This window comes from Crotalus tigris, unplaced genomic scaffold, assembly GCF_016545835.1.
Source record: "Crotalus tigris isolate CLP2741 ecotype Arizona unplaced genomic scaffold, ASM1654583v1 scf7180000018525.42219311030:4301911, whole genome shotgun sequence".
NCBI classification, from domain to species: domain Eukaryota; kingdom Metazoa; phylum Chordata; class Lepidosauria; order Squamata; family Viperidae; genus Crotalus; species Crotalus tigris.
In genome coordinates, this window is record NW_024097057.1 from 796,326 (window position 1) to 818,953 (window position 22,628).

Sequence of the window (22,628 nt, forward strand, 5' to 3'; positions counted from 1 at the left end):
CTACATTAAATATCATTACAGCCACACAACCGTTACAAGATAATTGGCATGCACTACAAAATAATTGACCAGGCTTTGGATTCAGTTTTACCTCTGGTATTTCTGTTGTGAGGAAGACGTGCCATCAGTTCATGATCAGTCTCGTTTGGAAGATAATCATATCCCAAATAAAGGATAAGTGGAATATTTTGATCCATCTCCAGGTAGATCACTAGAGATGAGTCTACTGTAGTCACGTTGAATTGGACAGCTGTGAAATTTCCCAGATTCAATATATTCTTGTCCTCTTGGGTTACAGGACTCCTGGGTAACCGTATCTATGGTTAAAGTTAACCAATTATGCTCTGGAAATCTGTTCATACCATGAGAGCTTTTAAAATAAATCATAACCATTAACATGTGAAAGGAGAACACTAACTATAGTCTTACTCTGTAATTTATGCCAAAGTTTTATAAAGTTAAGGGCAGTGGGACAAGTAGAGAAGGTGCTTCTGTCCCCTAAAAGCATGGAGGAGCGAGTGAATAACTTGAGGAAGAGAAAATGGAAGGATGTGGAGAGATATAGAATGCTAGTAGAATACTTAGTTTTTTCTGCCATGATCTTTCTCAACTCTGGAATTACTATCGGTTTAATAGAGGAACTACAAATGTAGAAAAAGACAAAAAAAACCCAGAACCATCAGGATGTAGGACAAATTTGTCTTCAGCAAAGCCCCTAAGAGAAGAAAAATTACCTCAATATCTTCTGAAAGATCATATACTGGAATGACCAATCCATCTAGGCTGGTAAGAGTGAGGCCTCCAACAGTTCCATGGATATCAAATGAGTCACTTGAGGAAAAGGGATTTACAGAGAAGCTCACCATCTGCAAAAAGGGATACTTAATGGTCAAGATTTCTTCAGATAAGTGCCACATTAGACTTTAAAATGCAGATTCCCATGCAAGAATTCCATTCTGGCAACTCAGCAACAATATTAATGAATATTCCTCTGCAGTTCTTCTTCACTTTTCTCCTCTGTTTTTTTTACTTAAACTTTAACTTGAACTTCACTTAAACTCCATTTTTAAAAAGGTTTCCTTTCCCTTTGCAGTCATATTCTGTCTTTCTTTTAATTTTCTCTTTATTTTCTGGGTTATAACGAAGGGGAAAGCCAGTTTGATATAGTCGTTATTGCCACCAGGCTAGAAACTGGGAGTCTGTAAGTTCTAGTTCAATCTTGGGCAAAAAGCCAGCTGGGAGGCCTTGGGCCAGTCCCTGTCTCTCAGCCCTTGGAAGGATGTAATGGCAAACCTCTTCTGAAATCTTGCCAGGAAAACTGCAGGGACTTTTCCAGAACAGTTGCCAGAAGTCAATATTGACTTGAAGAGAGAGAGAGAGAGAGAGAGAGAGAGAGAGAGAGAGAGAGAGAGAGAGAGAGAGAAGGTCATATGGACCATCACTGCTATTTCAACATTTACATTCTGATTAAAAATGAAGGGACATCTCAAGAGTGGAAGAAAACCCATTCCCACAGCAAAGAAAACCCCGATAAAAGTGTGGGCTTGCCCTGATGTCCACGGTCTCGTCGCTGTCTCCCGAGATGCTGAGAGAAGAAGCAGAAGGGAGCGTGAAAGCCGCAGAACTGGAGTCGGAGATTTTAATGGCCGTGCTGTTGACATTCTCGGTCTGCAACCTTCACACAAAAGCGTCAGAAAATAAGGCAGGTGAGAAGACAAGGCAGAAAAGCAAGCAGACGGATCCTAAGTGACAGGCTGCATTGGGTGAAAGGGCTGATTTTGTGAAGACTAGCTCCGCTCTTGATCTTCTTTTATGCACTCTTGAGAGGAGAAATAAGCAAATGAGAAACTGGGTGCAAAACACCCTGTAAGATAGAATGTGGCTGTTTGACTTTGGATTTTGTTTAGTACATTGTAGAGATTTGGATAATGTTATTAACTATGGTTTATGATTTAACATCTTCTGCAACAATGGAAGGGAAGGGAAGGGCTATCAGGTGAGACTAGAGATGAGCAGAAAGGGCAAGTGTTAGATAAACCTTGGTTTGTTCCTGGCATCTCCAGCTGAAGGAGCCTAAACAGAAGATCTAGGAAATCATTCTGAGAAGCTACTTCTAGGAAAATAAAAAATGCTAAGTGAAATCAGTTTATTTTGGGTTTAATACGATGCATAAACTGAGAAATGCACTTTCTGAAACAAACTAGGATCCTCCCTCCCTCCCTCCCTTCCTTCCTTCCTTCCTTTCCCTGGTGGTAATAAGAAAGTTTGCAGCCCAGATACGGTACCCATGGTGTAATATATCTTTCCCAGACAGAAATGGAAAACAGCTGAGATGATTACCTGTTGATATACATAGCTGCAGAAGGAGCTATTAGCACCAAAGGCTCACTGTCGGGCAATTTTCCAAAAAGTAGAGCACTCTGAAGGTTTTCAACTGTGGTTATGAGTTCTTGCGAGACTGAATTCTACGGTGGAAGAAATAAACTAGATTCTGTAAGAGTCCTTTATGTCAAGTAGAACGGGTTCCCCCAAAAGTATTCCAATGGATATCAATTTCCCCACCTTCTCTGATGTCCATCAAATTGTTATCTGATGGAACATTGTTTTAAATTTTGGATGCCTCTAACCATTTACAAAGTAGGAAATGGGAAAACCACACCATAAATTGCTGTCCTCCAGTGTGACTTAATAGATGAAGATGAAGATCTCTTAGAAAGTACAGGCAACCTGATAATGACAACTATTAGTGAAAAGACAAGTCCTCATGCAGCATCCATTTTATGAGAGTATCCACAACCTGCCCTTCATGACTTGGGACCAGGTTATTTGAAGGCCCGTCTTTTCCCAATCATATCTACCCGATCGACCAAAATGGGGAGGCAGGAAATATCAGGGGGCCCTTCTTTTAAGGAGGTGCATCTAATGGATGAAGGCTTCCTCCCTATGGAACATCATCCCTGTAAAAATAAGATTGGCCCCCACTTTGACATTCTTTCTTAAGGTCTGAAGACATGATTCTGGTACTGGGCCTGGGGATCCCAGGACGATATGAAGCCCATCCAGTGGTTGACTTGATTGTTGTCGCCAGGAGAGTGAGGATTTATTGACTTTTGTACTGGGGTTTATTTTTGTAAGCCGCACAGAGTCACCATGAGTGAGTCGGGCAGCCATACACATTTTTAATAAATAAACAAAAATTACCTAAAGTCTTCCCGGCAACTTTGCCACCATTCCTTGTCACCGCTTTGAATTACCTTTAAACTACCAATAAAGGTGGGATAAAAAGAAAATCTAATAACTAGCTAGCTAAATTTCTTCTGTTTTGCCTTGAGAAGCCCCTGTGGGCTTCAGAAGCACAATCTCGGCATTGTAGCCGGTCTTTTTCTCACAGGTGGTGGCCCTGATTGCTTGTTGCCATAATAGCCAGCCTGAAAGGAGAGGAAAAACTAAATTTCTAAACATAGTGCAGAAGCAGAGGTTTGAACTTCTGCCAGGACTGGGGGAATTACTCTAATGGCTGCTTGAAGTTGGTGGAAGTGAGTGTCCTCCTAACTGGTGACCAAGAGTACCAACAAGATTTGCAGAGGCACGTAAATGCAAGGCAACACACCTGCTTTACCACACCCCTCACCTGTGCCATCTCAAGAGCAGGGGATTCTTCTGTTTCATTCTGCACAGTAGCTTCTAGGACATTGCTTACTGCGCTGAAAAGGTAGCTGGCAGCCTCCTTGCGCTTTAGATGATCTTCTCTATCCTCTGTGTCCACCACTAGTAAGGATTCACTAACACTCTTCAGAGTATGACTAGCTTCCACCTAAAGAGAAGAAGAGGTGCATAGGCTGAGCCTGAGGGAGGGGACAAGTGTGTCATCAGTCTCAAGTTCCTTTGTGCCCAGAAGGGATCGAAGTCCAGCCCACCTTGAGCTTTGTTGACTCTTATCTGGTGCCAATTTGCTTTGACTGTTAATAGTTGCCAGTAAAGGGGAATATTTGTAGCTGAGGGTTGAAATGAGGGTTCTCACAGCATTGATATTACCTAGCTTGGGTAATGAAACGTCTGCAATAAAAAACCAAGCTCAGAGGGCACCCCTCATTAATAGCTCAGATTCGTATACGGAGTGTTACCATGCAATAAACCTGTAGACATTTGAACCGCCTTGGCTCCTTATTTCTTGTGCGTGACAAGGTCCTTAGGCATCCCACCACCCTTCTCTCTGAGCCAGAGGTAAAAATCAGGAAAACAAAACCCATCCATTTCTGTTTCCAGGCAATTTCTGCCTGGCTATTATTGTCCAGTCCTGCTGTGTTGATGATTAAAACTTTACTCTAAATTCTAAAAGAAAGAAAAAATGAAATGGTTCCTGTCCATTCCTACTTTGTCCTCCCTTTTTAATTTTCCCCCCTTTTGCAGGCTGTGGAATCATTTTTGAAATGACCCACATTTAGCTTCTGGCGTCCTAGTTACATTCTGGGTTGCTTGATCCAGAGTTCAGGAAATGCCTTCTGGGCTGCCTGCTCACCTGGGCAGAAGAAGAGAGCTCTTCGCTCCTGTAAGTGATTTCTTTGAGGACTTCTGACATTTTGAGGGCTGTCTGCATCGATGTGAGATTGACTCCTGAAAGGGTTGTCAGCATTAGCTCTCTAAGCTTGAGAGACAAGGAGAGACATAAGAGTAAGGACATAGAATAACATTCCACTGATTAATTGTTCTCGCCAGCAGGAAATTTCTCCTTATTTCTAGGTTGGATCTTTCTTGAATGATCTTCCACCCATTGCTTCTTCTCCTGCCTTCAGATGCTTTAGAGACTAGGTGGACCTCTTATTCTCTGTGACAGCCCCTCAAGTACTGGAAGTACTGCTGTCATATCACCACTAGTCCTTCTCTTTGTTAGATTAGACATACCTACTTCCCTCAATTGCTCAGCGTATAGTTCAGACTCAAGACTCATCATCTTTGTTGCTCTTCTCTGTACTCTTTTTAGGGTCTCAACATCCCAGAACAATTGAAGCACAACTTACAGCAAGGATTTTACAACAATTGGTGGCTACTTAAATTCTTTTTTTTTTTTTAACATCTCCACAAGGAAATTCTCTTACCAGCAAAGTCATCAGTTCTACTCTAACAATTTTTACTATTAGGTCACTTCCCCAAGTTCCTTGCCTAGATTTCCTTCCTGATATTTCTTCATGTTGATTTTAGTTAAAAGAGTGAAATTTATCTCATTTGATTTCTCTCTTATTTTTCCAGTGTTGTCTCTGGGCCATTTTTGCATAAGATTGTAATGTTTCTTTAGTTTTTAACCTCTACGCTAAAACAGCTAGATACATACGTACAGCCTTGTATATTTCTCTGAATATTATCTTTTGGAACATAGTTTTCCCAATGAAGACATGTTCATGAGGGTTCTCTTTCTGTTTACATTTTTCTTAATATATTTCTTGACAAAACGATGCTTAGCAATGTCATGGGTTTTGTGCATTGTTTTAAGAAAGGTGTGAATTTTTGTCTGAATGTGGTCACCGGGTTTCTAATAGGCCGCCTAGGTATGTTAAAGGTTCCATCGTGTTTAGCAACAGATTTGTTTATAATCATCTCATTGTCTCCTTCTACTTTTCAACAACAGCTGGATGGGTATATGATATTTCAAGTTTACTCCATGGTCTCCCCAGTATGACAATAATCTATTAGGACCATAAAGTTGGTTTCCATAACTGAACTGTACAGATATTGCTTCTAGAATCTTGGTTCTGAATTCAATCACTGGAGCAACTGGTTTTGAAAGAGAAGGTCAAAAAACTGACCTCTTTCCGTGTATTTGTCTGCAGAAATGAATTAAAGGTGGCTTCTTTCGTTTCTTGATTAAGAACGGAAGACACTGACTTGTACAGCTGAAAGAGGGACATGCTATTATTCTCTTCTTTTAGGATGCTGTTTGATTTTTCCAAAATCATAGCCTGCAAAGTTTGGTTCCCACTGTTTATATCTTCAGGTTGAACCTGGCAAAACAAAATGGTTTAGGAAAAAAAGCAGAGTTGTCTACCTGTCCTTCATCCCTAATGCCCAGACTCTTTGAGGCTCAGGTGGCAGAGAGGTTTAATAAATAATTACACAACAGTAGGAAATCACAGCTGCCAATTATTTAGCTGGTGCTGGCTTTCATACACACTGAGTTCTTCACAAGAACTAGGATGTTATAATGCTTTTGTAACTGACAGATGAGAATTTTGTCAATCCATATGTTTTCAAAGTTGGTTCGAATCATTTATTTCTCTTCGTCCTGGATGATAAAATCTATGGAAACAAAAGCAAAAAGCTGTGAATGTAAGCAAGATCATCACTCACCCTGACGGTGGCATTTGAATAAACAATATGGCCATAATTATTGGTCACTGCAATTTTAATATGTACAACAAAGTCATTGTCTTCTTCTCCCAACGGAAGATAGACCAAGGGTAGGAATGGATCTTGTCCACAGTGAAAGAGTGAATCTGAAAAGAACAAGAAAGAAGGACGTGGACTCAGATGGAAGACTGGACTCATCAAATGACAAAGTTTCATTAACTAATTAAGGAAGGGCTAACAAACCAATCTATCTACCCTTAAATTGCCTTTACATTATAATGCATTGGCTATTCTCAATGAGTGGAAAAGCATGTCATTGATTCATCCAAGAAAACAGCAGCTGCAAAAATTTGTTCAAGCTTTTGTGAGGGTGTTCACGTTTCATGCCTTTTCCTCTGAAATCTCATGAGATTTCCTGAGTGAGTGATAAAGTTTTGCATGATCAAATATTTTCATGGGATGTTAGGCTATTTAAAATGTTTGAATTCCATAGACAATATCTAGGAAGGTTGTGGGGTTCTGGTGGCGTTCAAAAGCATGAATGGTCAACCCCGAAACATGGGGATATGAAATAAGAAAGAATTCAGAAGCTGTAGAAGGGCTTGAGCAGTGCTGTCCTGGTCAAAATCCAAAAATCAAGAAAGACGTGTTGAGGTTCTTCAAAACAATTTTCTTTATTGTTCTTCACCTATAGGCTGGAATCTTCCCAAACTAAAGCAGCCTACTTGCACCATTAAAGATATACTTTGAGAACTATTAGGGAGAAGCTGTCTTCACTCTCTTTCTCTCATGCTAATTATTTAAACTTTGCTGTCTTTTGCTCATCTGGAATGCAGTCCATCCCTCCTAGGAATCCAGACTACATTCCACCACAGCCCTTTAGTTAAAGAAGAACCTTCAGGGTAGCAACCCAATCACTGAATCTCACTTGGTTCCAGGTAGAAGCAATATGTGAATGAAGAGCTATAAACTGGAGGGCACTGGTCCAATAAGCAGGAAGTGTGGCAAGAGATGGAGAAGCTGGTGAGCACTGATCCTTGAGGAGGCGATACAGAACATTCTGGAGCTACTGGAGGAGGCACCGAGCTGACAATGTAAGTTTCTTCTCCATATTTGTTCTCACTCAGAGCTGGATATTTTGAAAACAAGAACAGGTCAAGAATTGGTTTACTGTGATTTACATTGTGAGGAATAGACCTTAAAATGTACCCTGGCACTTTTTAAATCAAATACACGTGTCTTTGCTAAAGAACGGGTATTACTATTACTATTCCATCTACAATTCCTTTCTCAACCTTTTTTTTTAACGTATTATTAGTCAGAACAGTATAGAAATTTTATTGATTTAGTATGTTATGACTTATTTCAGCTGAATTGGTTGTAAGTCAAGGAGTGCCTGCAAACACTTGGAGAGTTTATAAGTCCAAAACAAGGCACTGACAGCATACTGGTATAACACAGTGGTGGGATTCAGCCAGTTCGCACCACTTTGGCAGAACCAGTAGCTAATTTTTTGTTGCCCAGGCCCAGAACGGACTTCCGGAAGTGGCATCCACACAGAGAACTGGTGGTTCACACATTTGAATCCCACTACTGGTATAACAATTAGCAGCATAACACTAAAAGCTGCCGGTTTAAACAACCACTAAATCAGGCAATAAATTACTTCAAACAAAAATATCCAAAGCCGAATGGCCAATACCTGTTGCTTTGATCTGAAAGGCTTCGCCTTGTGACTGCAAGAAGGAGCTGTTCAGGAGAAGAATTTCAGTATCGTTCTGAAGAAAAGTGAGTGAGCTCTGTGGGAAACCATTTAAGTTGCATCCTGGAGGAAGCGCATTAGGCTGAGGGTGGAAATCAGATGAAAGTCGAAGAAAAACAGGAATTATAAAATGTCTTTTTTTTTTTTTTTTGTAGCCATCATCTCTTCCAAACGTGCTAGGTAGGAATATTTGCTTCATCTCATCCTCAAATGGTGAGACTAAACTCTTCCTTCTTAAATATCCTTTTAGAAAGATCATAATCAGCACTTGTTTGGCTCATGTACCTTTCTAGTGAGTCTTTGTATTTTACGTGAGATATATTTTAATAGCAAGCATGATTGGGAATCATAGCTGTGGGTTCTAAAAGAGGGGGCCTTTTTGTTTCATTAAAACCCCAAGGTCACGCCAACAAAAATGAAGCCTCAAGAGAAAGAAAAACACAGAGTTAAAATTAAAAAAATGAAAACGGCATGCATCCATGTCATTCCAGGAAGCAGCTGCTTTCAAAAAACATTCCACACCTCCGTGAACACAAGGTTCATCGTTGTTGAGAGAAGCGGGAGGGGGGAGCTAAGAGCCCACCCGATTCTGAACATTTTGCAAAACTAGATTGATAGTTTTCTAGAAAGGATGAAAACTATAACAGAGTAATGGAATAATAACAGTGTTGGAAAAGACTTTGGAGGTCTTCTAGTCCCACCCCCTGCTCAAGCAGGAAACCTTATATCATTTCAGACAAATGGTTGTCCAGTCTTTTCTTGAAAACCTCCAGTGATGGAGCTTCTACAATTTCTGTAGGCAAATTATTCCACTGGATAATTGTTCTCACTCTCGGAAAATTTCTCCTTAGTTCTAAGAAGAAGTTAGTTAGTTCTACCTTCCTACTCATAGGCACACCATCGTGAATTTGCTAGAAGTGGAGATCTGGAATCCGCTCCCTGAAAAGTGACATAGTATAGTCCTGTATAACCCTACTTTGATCATCCTTCTTCTCAGAGGGAACATTATTCTCTACAAACTATTCTTTTTCAGAGTGTGTAAGAATATATTGAGTTTCTGAGGTGGTCATAGCCTTACCTTTCTTTTGAAGGTGTGATCTAAATACCACTTGTAGAGTACAGGCTTTATGCCTTCCCTCATTGAGACTTTAAGTATAACATCTTCACTGATATTCACAGGATTGCAGTTCCTCTCACAGCTAGGAGGAACCAAAGAAAATGGCATTTAGTAAAATCAAAAGAAGTGCCTCCTGGGAAAATGAACCAAATGGCACAAGGATAACTTCAGGATTCTGAGCTGTTTTTCTGCTGAGCAGTGTTTTCAAGAGGTAGTGTATAGCTCAGAGGTCCTCAACTTGGCAACTTTAAGACTTGTGGACTTCAATTCCCAGAATTCCTCAGCCAGCAAAGCTGGGGGGGGGCTAGAAAGGTGTCCCATTCTTATACAATCACATGGTTTAGCTTTCTAAAGAGGTTTCTCCCCATCCATGTTAAAGAACAATAATACAAGGTTACCACACCTGATCCTCAGGCTCAAATCTTGTTTTGCTGTGATGTACAAACATTGTTCATCCTGCTTCTCCTCTTTTTCTGGGGTTTTCACCACAACCTTCACTGTCACTGCAGAGCTGGGAGGAGGCAGGCAGTTGGGGGGTATCCGGATCTCTCTTTGTACGGTGTTGATAGATTGTTGCTGCACACATTCATCCCACAGAGGCCAGCAGAACCCTGCAAAGGCAATTTTTCATCCAAATTATTTGCACACTTTTATCTACCTCAGAACCAAGATAAATGTGATGGTCCTTCATTGTCTCAGAGTTGAAGTCATTTGTTCTGTTGCAGAATCCAATCTGAGTCGCTCACTGGGACCAGATTGGATCCTGAAATATTATCCTGGGCACCTCTATTTGCCTTCATTGATTCTGTGTTTGCAAAAGATAGAATTTGTTCAACGCAATTGTGATGGAATGTAGAAGCAGAGGGGGAGTCTTTTGACAACACAAAACTGTTTCAGAAGGAGACCAGGATTAAGAGACTGTGCAACTCGGATCTGGGTGAGGAAGGAGGGAAGAGATTCAGGGTAATGGTTAGATAAGAGAGGGTGTAGCCTACTGCTGCATAATGGGTTGAGGAAGAGGGTCAGAAAGTCTCTCCCTGAGTTCTCAGGCTTGTAAAAGAGATAATATGAAATTTATACATTCAAACTGGCAAGACTGATATCTGTCTTCACAGGTAGATCAGCAGGAAACACAATCAGCCGAGCTAATTCTATTTTTTTTGTGAGGCTACATTAACGGAATCTTGCCTGAGAAATGAGGGAAGGAAGCCCACTGAGACACATACACTTACCACAAGACCAAGTGTAGAGTGAGTTGTTGCTGTGTGTCTCAGGCCAACCCAAGATCACTGTCGCAAAGACACCAGCATGGCGGCTAGGTGAAATGTATATCCTATTTTTCCCCTTGTCATCCTGAAGCAATGGAAATGAGAAGGATTAGGCACAAATATATCCCTTGAAAGTATTTTATCAGTGGCAGTAAACAGGCACTTCCAAGCCTCTTTGCTTAACAGGCATAACTGAGTAACATAACTAAATAGCATAACTGTATAAATAATATAACTTCTTTTGCAGCCCGGATTGAACTATCTCTATGAGGAAAGTGACTAACAAATTCTTCTCCTACCTGTTGGCTATATGTATCTAATATTCCATTATTTTCCCATGATGTCTCACAGGGGAATAAGTGTGGATAAATTGGATTAAGTTTTTCTAAATAAACCAGTGGAGGACTGCATGTCTGATTTAAATCACTTGAACAATTTGGATTCATCACTCAATTTTAAAAAAAAATTGTGCATGTCTAGAAATTATCTCAATAGATCAATCAATAGTGGTTTTTGCATGGCTCTTCAACTTTGGCAAACTTGAAGACTTGTGGACTTGTTCTCCCCTTTAAGAAGTTAGAGCATGCTGGCTGGGGAATTCTGGGAGTTGATGTCCACACATCTTAAAGTTGTCACGGTTGAGAAACATTGAATTAGAGGCAACAGTTGCAACATTACATTGTTCACTGCACGATTAATCTGTCTTAATATGACACACAATAGCATCAGTGAAACATTGCTAAGACAAATTTCTCAGCTGTCTATTCCCTCTGTGCGCTATTTTATGCACTTTGTTTTTTCCCACATTTTTTCCAATACTCACAAGTCTTATTTTCCCATTTGTGCTGGATTGTTCTTCATTCGCCAGAGGATCTGTTTAGTGCCAAGAAAACAGTAGAAGATTTAAATGTCACCAGTCAAGATAGGCTTGAATTTCTCTCTGTAAAGCATCGAAGTTTCTCCTCTGCTCAACTCAGCCTTTTTTTTTTTTTAATATGAAAGATGACTAAAAATGGTTTCTAAAAAGACTGGCTTTGGATAAGTTAAAAAGGAAGGGAGGTTTCAGTTAGAAAGTTTTGCAGTTGCTAAATCTGGACTTCTTCTGCTCTGTACATTTTTTGTCACTAGTCTTGGGAGCACAGAACAGTATATATAAATGCAATCTACCCACTCACATTGATCCTGAAAGTTGGCATTGCTTTGTTAAACAGTTTATCCTAGGATCCCATCTGGGTGGGTCACTAGGACCAGAGGTTTAGCCTTCTGAGCTTTCTCTACTGGAATCTGTAATGCAGGGGTCCCCAACCCCGGTCCGTGGACCAGTACTGGGCCGCGGCATGCCAGCAACCAGTCTGCACAAACAAGCAAAGCCCCATCCGCGGGATGCAGGCAGCACACAAAACCACACCACCTCTGGTCCGCAGAAAAACCTCTCTCCACGGAACTGGTCCCTGGTGCCCAAAAGGTTGGGGACCTCTGGTGTAATGTGTAACATTCTAGTAGAGAGAAGTTCCCTGAGGATGGACTCCAGCACTGAAAACATGGAAGCCCAAACCTCTGGTCCTACTGACCGACCCAGATTTGATCCTGCAACATTATCCTGGGACATGTTGCAGGACAATGTTTGCCTTTATTCGTGCGTTTTATCCTATCCAGTTCCCACATCACACAATCAAGGTCCCATAATTACCTTTTTTATGAGAACTGTTAGACACTGTGACACTTCCAACATCAACACTCATGTTTGAGAAGGCATTCATCACAAACACTTTGACCAGAAAAGTACCTGAGAATAACACATAGCAAAACAAAAAACTAAGAAACAGATTCACAATTAAAAACGAATCTTGAATGTTTAACGGTGACCTTGACTGAGTGGAAAGTCTTGGTGTTTCAGAGATCTAGAGAGGATGAAAGGCAGAGATCATGTCAAGGGAAGTTTAGTTTGATGAATGAAAAGTTTAATCTGACTGAAAAAGCTTGAGATTATGGTACGGCTTGGAAGAACTCAAATAAATGAATTTTTTATCTCCAATACTGATGATTTGACAACCAAGCCGATTGCATGTTTTGGGCAATCTTTACTCTCCACTCTCAGCAAGCTACCCTTTTTCTCCTATCCTTACTTGTATTTCTGATATTTTCTGCTTCTTCTTTACAGTTCCATCTGAGGTCCCAAAAGCGCTTGTTCAAAAGGCAACTGGACTTACTTTGGTTTTCCTTGAAGATATTTCACTGGAAATATCAGAAGTGAAATGTCTTCAAGTAAAAACAAAGTCCACTCGCCTTTTGAAAAAGCATCCTTGGGACAACCATGACCTGGATGACTGAGAATCTCCATGGACAGTTCCATCTCAGGGTTCAGCCATCAACCACAAAAAGAGAAGCATTAAAAAAGCTCAAAACACTCGTCATTGGCAATGTCCTCTCTGCCAAGTATACACCTTGGTGGTTTGCCAACAATGCCAAGCCAGGGGTCTATATTTCCCTAAAAGTAAATTGGTAAAATGCTATGCCCAATGGAAACTGACATAAGATTTTCATATTTTGATTAAGATAAGATTAAGTTTGCTTCCTTTTTTAACCCTAACCTTCACTCACTCCGTTTCACCTTTGTATATATTATTTACAGGGTTGGATTTAGAAATGGAGACAGCTAGGTTGGTGTTCTGTCCCAGCCTACATACGTCCTTGTTACTTCACAAAGACAACCCCTCTTTTAACAGTAGACTGGAAAATAAACCCTTTTTATTTGAGTTACAGACCTGATAATTGTCCCAGAAAACAAAAGCAACAGAACACTTTTCCAATGGAGACCTTGTCCAAAAGCAAAATGGAGCATGAGTCAAACAGGAAATAACTCACAGGCAAAATAAACAGACCATGATCTCTTGACTCTGAAGTTCTTTGCAAACGGTTGCCTCCAGCAACCAGCCCTGCCCACACATTCCCTTTTTGTTACGCAGCCCCCAAGGCGTGGCTTCTCACTGCTTTCTCCTCTTCCCCTGGAGTCGCCCCATTGCTTCCCTCTGAGGTCTTCCAGCTGTGCTTCCTCCGAGTCTGACTCAGCTTCCCAGCACAGCTGGCTCTTAGCTTGGTCACGAGTGGAAGGATCGGCCTCTTCATTAGTTTGTAAGTCCTGCAGCTCATCAGAGCCTCCCTCCGACTCTGATGGCTCTCCAGGCCCCCCTCCTCCTCCACCTCTGATTCCCCAGACTCAACTACCGGGATCACAGGCTGGCACAGAATCACAATAGTTGGCCCTCATTCGTGAAATCCCCTCACTGACTGTGCTAGACCCAACTTTCAGAGAGAAAAACCGGGAGAAGTGTGTTTGGTGCCTTGGAGGAAGACTTGGGTGGAAGATAGCATATAAACCAGCTAGATATAATTAGAATCTTGGTATTGCCATACCTTCAGAATTCATTGGGATTGTATAAATTTCAGACTTTCCTTCAACAAAATCCTTCAGGTGGGAAAATGTTTCATTCATCCCGGTCACTTCAAATCTCACTTTTTCGGGGGCGCCATGACGTACAGAGACTTTGATTTCCAGGTCTTCTCCTGATTCCAAGGAGTCGGAGGTTAACATAGCTTGGAGACCAGAAATCGGCTCCACTAAATGAACATTCAGGGTTTCTTTGACCTCTGAATCTGTGGTGTTGCTGGTGGCAACTATTTCAAGGGAATGTACTCCAGGGCCCATCAGCCGTTGAGGCTCCCTGTCCAAGGTTAGATTATGAGGGGCAGTTCCTAATTTTGTGCTGGTCTCCAACACAGTCTTGTTATCACTTAATATAGTGTAGGTTACTCCAGTCCCTGCAAAACAAAAATTCCAGAATGGCTTAAAAGTGGTATCAATTATAACAAAGTCTATATGCCTTCATTATTACAAATGCATTTGTTTATTGAGCCTATTTATCCAGGATTTGTTATACAGATAGACAAATACTATGCAGCATACACTAAATAAACAAATGCACTTGGATGAAGGACAGGCAATAGCCGTGCTGGCTGAAGATAAAAGGAATTGCAACATACCTAGAGGCCTCTGTTTTAGAAAAACAGCTTCGCTACGTAAGATAGTGATTCTAACATCCCTTAGAGAATGCAACCTTTTTCAATGAGTGTATGGTTTATTCCCCCCCATCCCCCTTTTTTCCCTTTTGTTATGCTATATGTTTCAGTTGTAAACCTGACAATAGGGTCTCAAGGTAGACAGATTCAATTCCAGTGACAATGAGTGCACAATTGGAAGACCTGAAAGATCAGGTTAGGGACAGATCATCATAGTTAATTTGGCCACCTAATGAGAAGGAAGGACTAACTGGAGAAGAGCCTAATGCTGGGAAAGATTGAGGGCAATAGAAGAATGGGATGACAGATAAGGAGGTGGCTGGATGGAGTCACTGAAGCAGGAGGCGTGAGCTTAAATGGACCCCAGAAGATGGTAGAGGACAGGAAGGCCTGGAGGAACGTGGTCCATGAGATCACGATGGGTCGGACACGACTTCGCAACTAACAACAACAATCATAGTTAAAATTGATCCATGCAGTTACTAAGAATTGAAAACGATTTGACAGCACACAATCAACCAAGTAGCCGTTAAGTTCTGATTCCAAAAGGCACTTTGAAATGTGCAGGATGCAAATGTAGCCCCTGCTTGCAACTCTTTAAAGCAGCCACATCTTTTCTGTGTTTTTGGCACCCACCAACCACCTTGCTAGTAAAAGCTAAGTAAGCATTCTAGTCATCATTATGTAAGCCTTTTCTCTCTTTTCTTTTTTCCTTTTTAATTACCTATTTGCCTACCTTCCTGCAGAAAGCTGTTACATACACAAACCCACACTCATATACACACATCTTTTATATTTGTCATGAGAGCTTTTAAAAAAAATCTTAATAAGAAAGGTTGTTGCCAGTGGCCAAAACCCCAAAATGGCTGTTCCTCCTTCCGGTCTATGAACACACTTAGTTAGCAATTTATTCTCCTGCTTTAAGAATGTGTTGCTGGAGACAATCTGTTCCAATTTTCCCTATTGGTAGAGTTAGCCCTGATTTCATACACTTTTCTTTCAGGATGGCTTTGTTTATAGAACAGATCTGGATGCTTTAAGGAATAGTTCAGATTAGCAAAGGTCCACTTTATGCACAGGGAAAGTATATTGTTTGAACAGCTACTGGAAGAGAGAAAGTACACTAACCTCCATCAAGTTCTACTTGAATCCATAAGGTTTCCTCATAAAGGGTCCTGCAATAAGAGCTGTTCCCCACTTCGTATTTGCTGAAGCACCCGGTCACTGTGACCTTATCCATTTTATCTCGAACAGTGATGAGTTTTTGAGCAGTCACGTGCCACTCACTGGTAGTACATTCCACAAAAACGGTGAATTCGCCTGGCACTGTATAGCAGTGGGTCACATTGCTATGCAAGCTGTAAACACAAACTAGGGCAAATTATCAACAGATCTGTCAAGCCCAAAACCGAGAATAACACTTGGTAGTGCTTCCAACTTGGGATCTTTATTGATTCACACCCATAAACCAAATCTTGCCAGACTGAGGACTCTCCTATTTGCATCTACAATATAAATCTGGGAACTATTAGAGACAGGATGTCTTTACCTTCTTTCTCTCACATGTAACATCCAGAATGGATTGTCTCTTGGTCCTCTGGAATTCACCCATCCCTCTTGGGAAGCCACCTCTCTATTACAATTCCATCCCAAGATCATCAGATCTACAGCAAGGCATTGAAAACTGGAAGATGTTGGTTCTAGGTCCAATTTGGCCAAGCATCCCTTCTTAGGGGACATTATATTTAGGGATGAGGTAGGGGTCAAAAAGGTTAAGACAGTAGCTGTGACCATGTAATCAAAGCTCTGTCCTTTTCTACATGGCTCATGATGGTGCATTGGTGGGGAAGATGGGGATGGTTGTCTAAACACATCCAAAGATTGACAGTTTGGCAAAACTTGATCTTTAATCTCACTGACTCTTAGATGCAACTACAGTCCCTTGAAAGTCACTTCCTCCTTTTCTCCCCAAGCTTCCTCTGACCTTGAAGGGTAGTAGGGGTCCACCGTGTTGCCATCTCCAGTGCTAATTATGCAGGAGAGGTTTCCAGAGTATGGTGACAGCAGCCATTTCAAGGAGATGGTGACATTTTCCAGTACAAACATGTTCTCTGTCACCGTCAAGCTCAAGCCTGTAAAACAGTAGAGAGAATTCCATCCCCTTTTTGTATCCAGGGACAACTCAGAGCCTTCTCAAATCTTTATTTCACAAACAGATCAAGTATCCTCTATAAAAATGACAACCATTTCAATCATCAGTATGGAACCTGGGAAACAAAAGCTAACATTATCAACGCAATACAATTCTCGTACTGAAGCTCCAGCATCTTTACAGAAGAGTCCTCGGTATTAAGACCAAGCTGGTGAACAAAACAGGAAAACTATAATATTATCTTAAATAGAAAAATATAACAGCAAAATGATTAATTGTAATACGGACGTAATGTAATACTAAAGTTTTTGGTACAGATTCCAATAATATGAGTATTCTATAAAGATGTTCTCATCTAACTCAATGTTTGTTTACTTATGATCACAGATCAGGCAGAAATAAAATATAAATCCTACATTGCAAAATGCACAGTTAACATTTTCAGCTAACTACCTAGAATTATTTCCAGCTCAGAATCAAAGTCAAAGAAGAACTAGATTGGTGTATTTGTTTGTTTTATTAAATGTGTTTGTCACTCATCTTGCCTCAAGGGCTGCAGAAATTGTGGTAAAGTGATTGGTTTGGTTGTAGCTTTGGAGTCTAATTAAGGTGATTTTGAAAAAAAAAATAAAATCCAACTTCTTCATTATTAAAAATAACCCCCAGCTAGGAAGGCTGGCAGGAAGCTGACAAGTCTCTGAATTTCAAGACACCACATTGTTGTTGCTTGGGGAAAAAAAATCAGACTGCTGGTTGGCAATTTTAAAACAGGGTTTCTACACAGATGTCACTAAGCAATCTTGGCCTCCCTGGATTGTGTGTAGAAATGGTGGCTGCTTACCTTCCATGCAATGGTATTGGACAGAGAGGTAGCTTCCCAAACCTGGGCAAGGCTCTCCGAAAAAGGTTCCATCCGCTGCAACTTGGCATGCTTGGAGCCCAAGACATTGCCCTGAGAGATTAAAATGAGCGCTTGAGTTATGTTTTCCGTTGATTTCAGTTCCTCATTTTTGTAGATAGATGGATGAATAGGTAGATAAATGATTAGATAGATGGATGGATGGATGGATGGATGGATGGGTGGGTGGGTGGGTGGGTGGGTGGGTAGGTAGGTAGGTAGATAGATAGATAGATAGATAGATAGATAGATAGATAGATAGATAGATAGATAGATAGATAGATAGATAGATAGACAGGCAGACAGACAGACAGACAGACAGACAGCTCTGTTGGTAAGTGTGAAAGACCTTGGGAGACTGGCCCAACACCCACTATCAAGGGAAAAGTCAGATGGGAGACAGTATAATCTGCAGCTGAATAATGGGCAGGGCAAGAGACTTAGAAGGGACCCTCTCTAATTTCTAGGCTGAAAAGGAAATGTGGGGGTGGGGGGTGGGAACAGGACAGAATTGTGCTTTCAGACTTGCAAGATTCTGTCCATATAACTTTATAACAAAGTAAAAGTAGCCCATCTGGTTGTGATTTCTGTCTGGATTGCCTCTTGAGGCTCTATCCAAGAAGCTAAGCAGAATTGGATTTGTTAGCATCTGGATATGGCGAGAGACCGTTAGGAAACGCTTGGGCTGTAGGCTAAACCAGCCACCTGCAAAAACATCCAGGCTGAAGATGAAGGAATTTCCCTACTGCTATCAATAAAACTACATTGACATGTTCATATGGTCACAGTAAGTCAAACTTGACTCAAGGTAGTCTGTACTATTGCCCTTTGAGGCTCCCAAAGTGAGGGCCAAGTAGGATGGACTTTGTAATATTTGCAATATGGTTTTTGAGGCTTACCTGCAACTTCATCTTTCACACTAATCCAACTGCACTCTTCTTCATCATCAAACTGCAAGGGCGTCTCAAGGACACAGTAGTGAGGAGTTTTCCGCCCATAGAAACTCTCTCCGATCTGGATGACTTCTCCTGATCCACACTGCACGGTGGCATTGGAGTTGTCGCAAGCAATGCTGTGGCCTGATTCTGGACAGTAAGGAACAAGGAAAGCTTCCTTCAAAGTGTCTTTTATCTTCTTAATTCAGCTTCTCTAACGAGGTGCTCTCCAGACAGATTGGACTTGAAGAGGTGAATTTTCAAAGACAGCCAAAGACAAACTACCTGGGAATTATGGGAGCTGAATTCCAGAACATCTGATGAGATAATCTGGGAATGCTTTCCTTAACTGCTCCAATAGGGAGCAATAGATGGGGCTAAGGAGGAGCTAGAAGACACCAAGTCTGCTTCAGTTTTGTGCTGTTTGGTGGCACAGATTCCCACAGCTCATGGCTAATAAAAGATCAAGGCCAAAAATGTTGTGAACCCCCATTCCCAGCAACCCAGCATAGCCTTAGCAAGCATGGATGTTGGTAAAGGAGGCCACATGTGAAAGGCTGAAACTGTTGCAGTGTTGAATGAATGATTAACTTTATTACAAACCAGAGGTCCATCAAGGAAATCAAAATAGAAACAATAAAATGAAGCACTGTAAAACAGGGGGTCCCCAACCCTCGGGCCGCAGACTGGTACTTGTCCGTGACCTGCTAGCTGGAGGTGAGCAGTGGGCAAGTGCGCAAAACTGACACCATTTCTCCACTCCACCCCGACACGTGGAAAAATTGTCTTGCACGAAACTGGGGACCGCTATTGTAAAACGAAACACAAACAATATAACCCTTTAATAATCTACACAATACAACCAGTATTCAGTTGCAAATGAATGTGCCATAGGCAAAACACAGGTTCTGTAGGTTGCAAATGCAAATTTAGTGACAGTTTTGCCTGATTTTGGAATCTTTGTCTGCCAGGAGTTTTACCTAACACCACCCTGTTGCCTAATGAGGGGTGTTAGAAGCTTGATATGAGTACCATTATACATTAAAATGGAGTAACATGGGGGGTCTGTGATTGAATATTTTCAGGCTGGCATTGGCCATTGATGTAGGCAGAAATCAGCAGCTTCTCACATGCCTTTTTGCTGACTTTTCTAAAACTTAGAAATCAAAAGAAATAAAACCTAAAACTTAGAAATCAAAAGGCGGTTATATCTATGCATTTTAAGGGCATGGGTGTGGGTTTAGTTTCTTACCAAATTCACAAATAAAGTCGAACTCCTGGCTGCAGTTCTCAGTTACTCCCCACTGGTAGTCAGCATTCTTCAGGATATAGCCACAGGATGATGCAAAGACCGAGGGCGGATCTTGGGACCACTTGCTGTAAGTGATGTTCGAAGTATCTAACCAAATCATGGATCCTGCATGGAAAGAAATTGATATATAGCGTACAGATGCACCACAAAATATTTTACGGCTACAAAGAGAAGTTTCCATCAAGATCTCCTTCCTTGGCCAGCAATAGCACAGTGAAGTTGGACACATAACCCTTTCAACCAGACAATCTCTCACATTATCCCCCAGAAAGTAGTGGGTGAACTGATAGCAAACAAGCTAGTGTTGATCCCTTAGCTCCAGGGCAAAGTATACTCATTGGGCTGCTGTTATATGCCACACTACCTTTTTAATAAGAGAATTTAGCAAGATAATTCTTCTATCAAGCTTTTAATTGTTCATTGACTGCAATTGTCATTTAAATGTTTTAAACTTGGTGTTTTTGCTTTTAAACTGGTGAGCCACTTTAGGTGCTTGCGTAAGTGGAAAGATGGCTCTTGGTGGATTCTGTCAATCAGAAGATCCCCAATAAATTGCTTCAAGGGCCATACCTCATCCTGCTGCTTGCCCCTCATTAATTGGCCATCTGAGAATATTTAAGAAGTCCATAGGCATGGATAGAGGCTGATGACTACTTTCTCCCCTACTCCTTACAGCTGATATTTAAGGATGCAGTTTATATGGCACATATGAGTACAATTTATTGAGAATTGGCATTCTATCCACAAGGAAGGGAGGGAAGGAAGGAAGGAAGGAAGGAAGGAAGGAAGGAAGGAAAAGATAGAGAAGGAAGAGAGGAAATAGGAGGAAGGAAGGAAGGAAGGAAGGAAGGAAGGAAGGAAGGAAGGAAGGAAGGAAGGAAGGAAGGAAGGAAGGAAGGAAGGAAGGAAAAGATAGAGAAGGAAGGAAGGAAGGAAGGAAGGAAGGAAGGAAGGAAGGAAGGAAGGAAGGAAGGAAGGAAGGAAGGAGAACACAGTGGCAAACTACTTCTGTAGTGTTGCCAAGAAAATTACCTAGATATGGGAATTTACAATTTACCCCTCACATTTGTATCTAGGATTCTAACCACAACTTGCTGCACACACCATTTTCTTCAATTTTTCTTACCTTCATTGGTTTCGTTTGAAGAGGTATAGGTTATACCAATCCACCACTCCTTGTCCTCGGAGACATGTTCCTCCAAGAACGTCTGAGTCTCTTCATTCCCAATAAAGGCCAAATGGCCACCTCCTCTCTCACACCAGCTCTGGGCACTTGTGAACGTGCGTTGGAGTCTCACAAATTCGTAGCATGAGCGATTGAAAGCCACTTGATACTTTGAACAAGGGATCTCTTCTGCCAGGGATAAGTCCTCTCCTGTAGACCAGGAAACTAGGAGTATAAAAATTACACTAAGAAAATGCATGTCTGGATCAACGATGCAGCTCCTACACTGAGAGAGGCAGAGAACCCATCACCAATTCTCTACACTTGTATGACTTGGTTTTGTAAACCTATTTCTCTTTTCTACCTCTTCTCCTGTTGCCTGCAACAACCTACTAAACCTTTTGCTTCCAATTTTTTTTTTTTTAAAAAAGAAGCTTCTTTGAACGATTATTTTAAAAAAGCACAAACTGGTGCTATTGACAATGGATTTGAAAACGGCCATTGTGCAAGTGTCTGTTACAAATCAAGAAGAATAAACAGCCAGCTTTAATGGATAAATTTCCATGTGAGCCGAGAAGATTACATTGATAAATAAGCACATGAGCCATATGGCAGCCACAGATAAAAGACCCAGTAAAAGGGACTATTGTATTTTTAGATGCTAGGTATTTTATTCCAAAATAAGAATTTAAAAACCTAGAACATAGATGTTGACTTACACCATGTAAGGGATATATGTAACAATTTCAGCAATCCTTAAAAATTGTGAAAAAAGAAGATATGTGGAAGTTAGATGTATATCCATAGAAAGAGAAAGTACACATCCAATTTCTTGCATCTTCAACCAACATATGCATTAACCAGTCTAAGAATTGCTGTGATGAAAGACATGGACAGATGAATAATAGGAGTATTATCTCAAGACTGGTAAAAACCTTTCAATAAGATCTAGTCCAGCAATGGTGAACCTATGAGACATATGTCAAAGGGGATGACCATGACATTTTGGGTGACGTGCCAGTTTCCAAGCAAATATTCTGGTCTTCTTCTCTGATTCTGTCATCATCTTATTGCCCTGCTCCAGGAAAACTACATCCCAGCTTGCCTATGGCCCTTTCTGACATGTGCAGAACAGGACTAAACTTGTATACCTCTCAATTTAGATGCTGAAGAACCAAGTTTTGGAGACTTCTTTGCAGGCTCTTGGCAAAAGAAGGTGAATCTGATCTTAGCAAACCAGTTGTGCACAGTGGTGGGATTCAGCCAGTTTGCACCACTTCAGCAGAACTGGTAGCTAATTTTTTGTTGTCCAGACCCAGAATGGACTTCCGGAAGCGGCATCCACGCAGAGAACCGGGTTTTCACATATTTGAATCCCACCACTGGCTGTGCATGGTGGGTAGAGAGTAGGGGCCTTGGATTAGCTATATAAAGCTCCTGGAGAAAGGTATTTGCTTTCTGGAACAACTTGAAGATAGACCTCTCCTGTGGTGGTATGTATTTATTTGCAATGATCCTTGATCGGACACCGAATCCCACATTTTTTACTTGAGGACCTATAGACAGATCCTCAAGTATGACCTGTGATATATATACAGGT

The 22,628-nt window shown here is 41.1% G+C and overlaps 1 protein-coding gene across 1 annotated transcript in view; it reads right to left on the reverse strand.

Moving 5' to 3' along the window:
* The window catches only part of PKD1L2 (polycystin 1 like 2), a 45,131-nt gene extending 23,764 nt beyond the window's left edge, over positions 1-21,367 (reverse strand). Inside the window, exons 1-22 of the mRNA XM_039353476.1 lie at positions 20,990-21,367; positions 19,804-19,968; positions 18,516-18,701; positions 17,560-17,670; positions 16,551-16,698; positions 15,695-15,924; positions 13,904-14,308; positions 12,180-12,275; positions 11,313-11,362; positions 10,454-10,574; positions 9,625-9,832; positions 9,183-9,303; positions 8,045-8,186; positions 7,271-7,471; positions 6,343-6,488; positions 5,802-5,996; positions 4,520-4,645; positions 3,632-3,814; positions 2,341-2,465; positions 1,549-1,675; positions 735-866; positions 92-317 (exon numbers count right to left, since the gene is read on the reverse strand). Of these exons, the coding sequence (XP_039209410.1) occupies positions 92-317; positions 735-866; positions 1,549-1,675; positions 2,341-2,465; positions 3,632-3,814; positions 4,520-4,645; positions 5,802-5,996; positions 6,343-6,488; positions 7,271-7,471; positions 8,045-8,186; positions 9,183-9,303; positions 9,625-9,832; positions 10,454-10,574; positions 11,313-11,362; positions 12,180-12,275; positions 13,904-14,308; positions 15,695-15,924; positions 16,551-16,698; positions 17,560-17,670; positions 18,516-18,701; positions 19,804-19,968; positions 20,990-21,287 (3,742 nt within the window). The 5' untranslated portion in view covers positions 21,288-21,367. The remainder of the gene's footprint in view (positions 1-91; positions 318-734; positions 867-1,548; positions 1,676-2,340; positions 2,466-3,631; positions 3,815-4,519; positions 4,646-5,801; positions 5,997-6,342; positions 6,489-7,270; positions 7,472-8,044; positions 8,187-9,182; positions 9,304-9,624; positions 9,833-10,453; positions 10,575-11,312; positions 11,363-12,179; positions 12,276-13,903; positions 14,309-15,694; positions 15,925-16,550; positions 16,699-17,559; positions 17,671-18,515; positions 18,702-19,803; positions 19,969-20,989) is intronic.
* Positions 21,368-22,628: the final 1,261 nt, after the last annotated feature.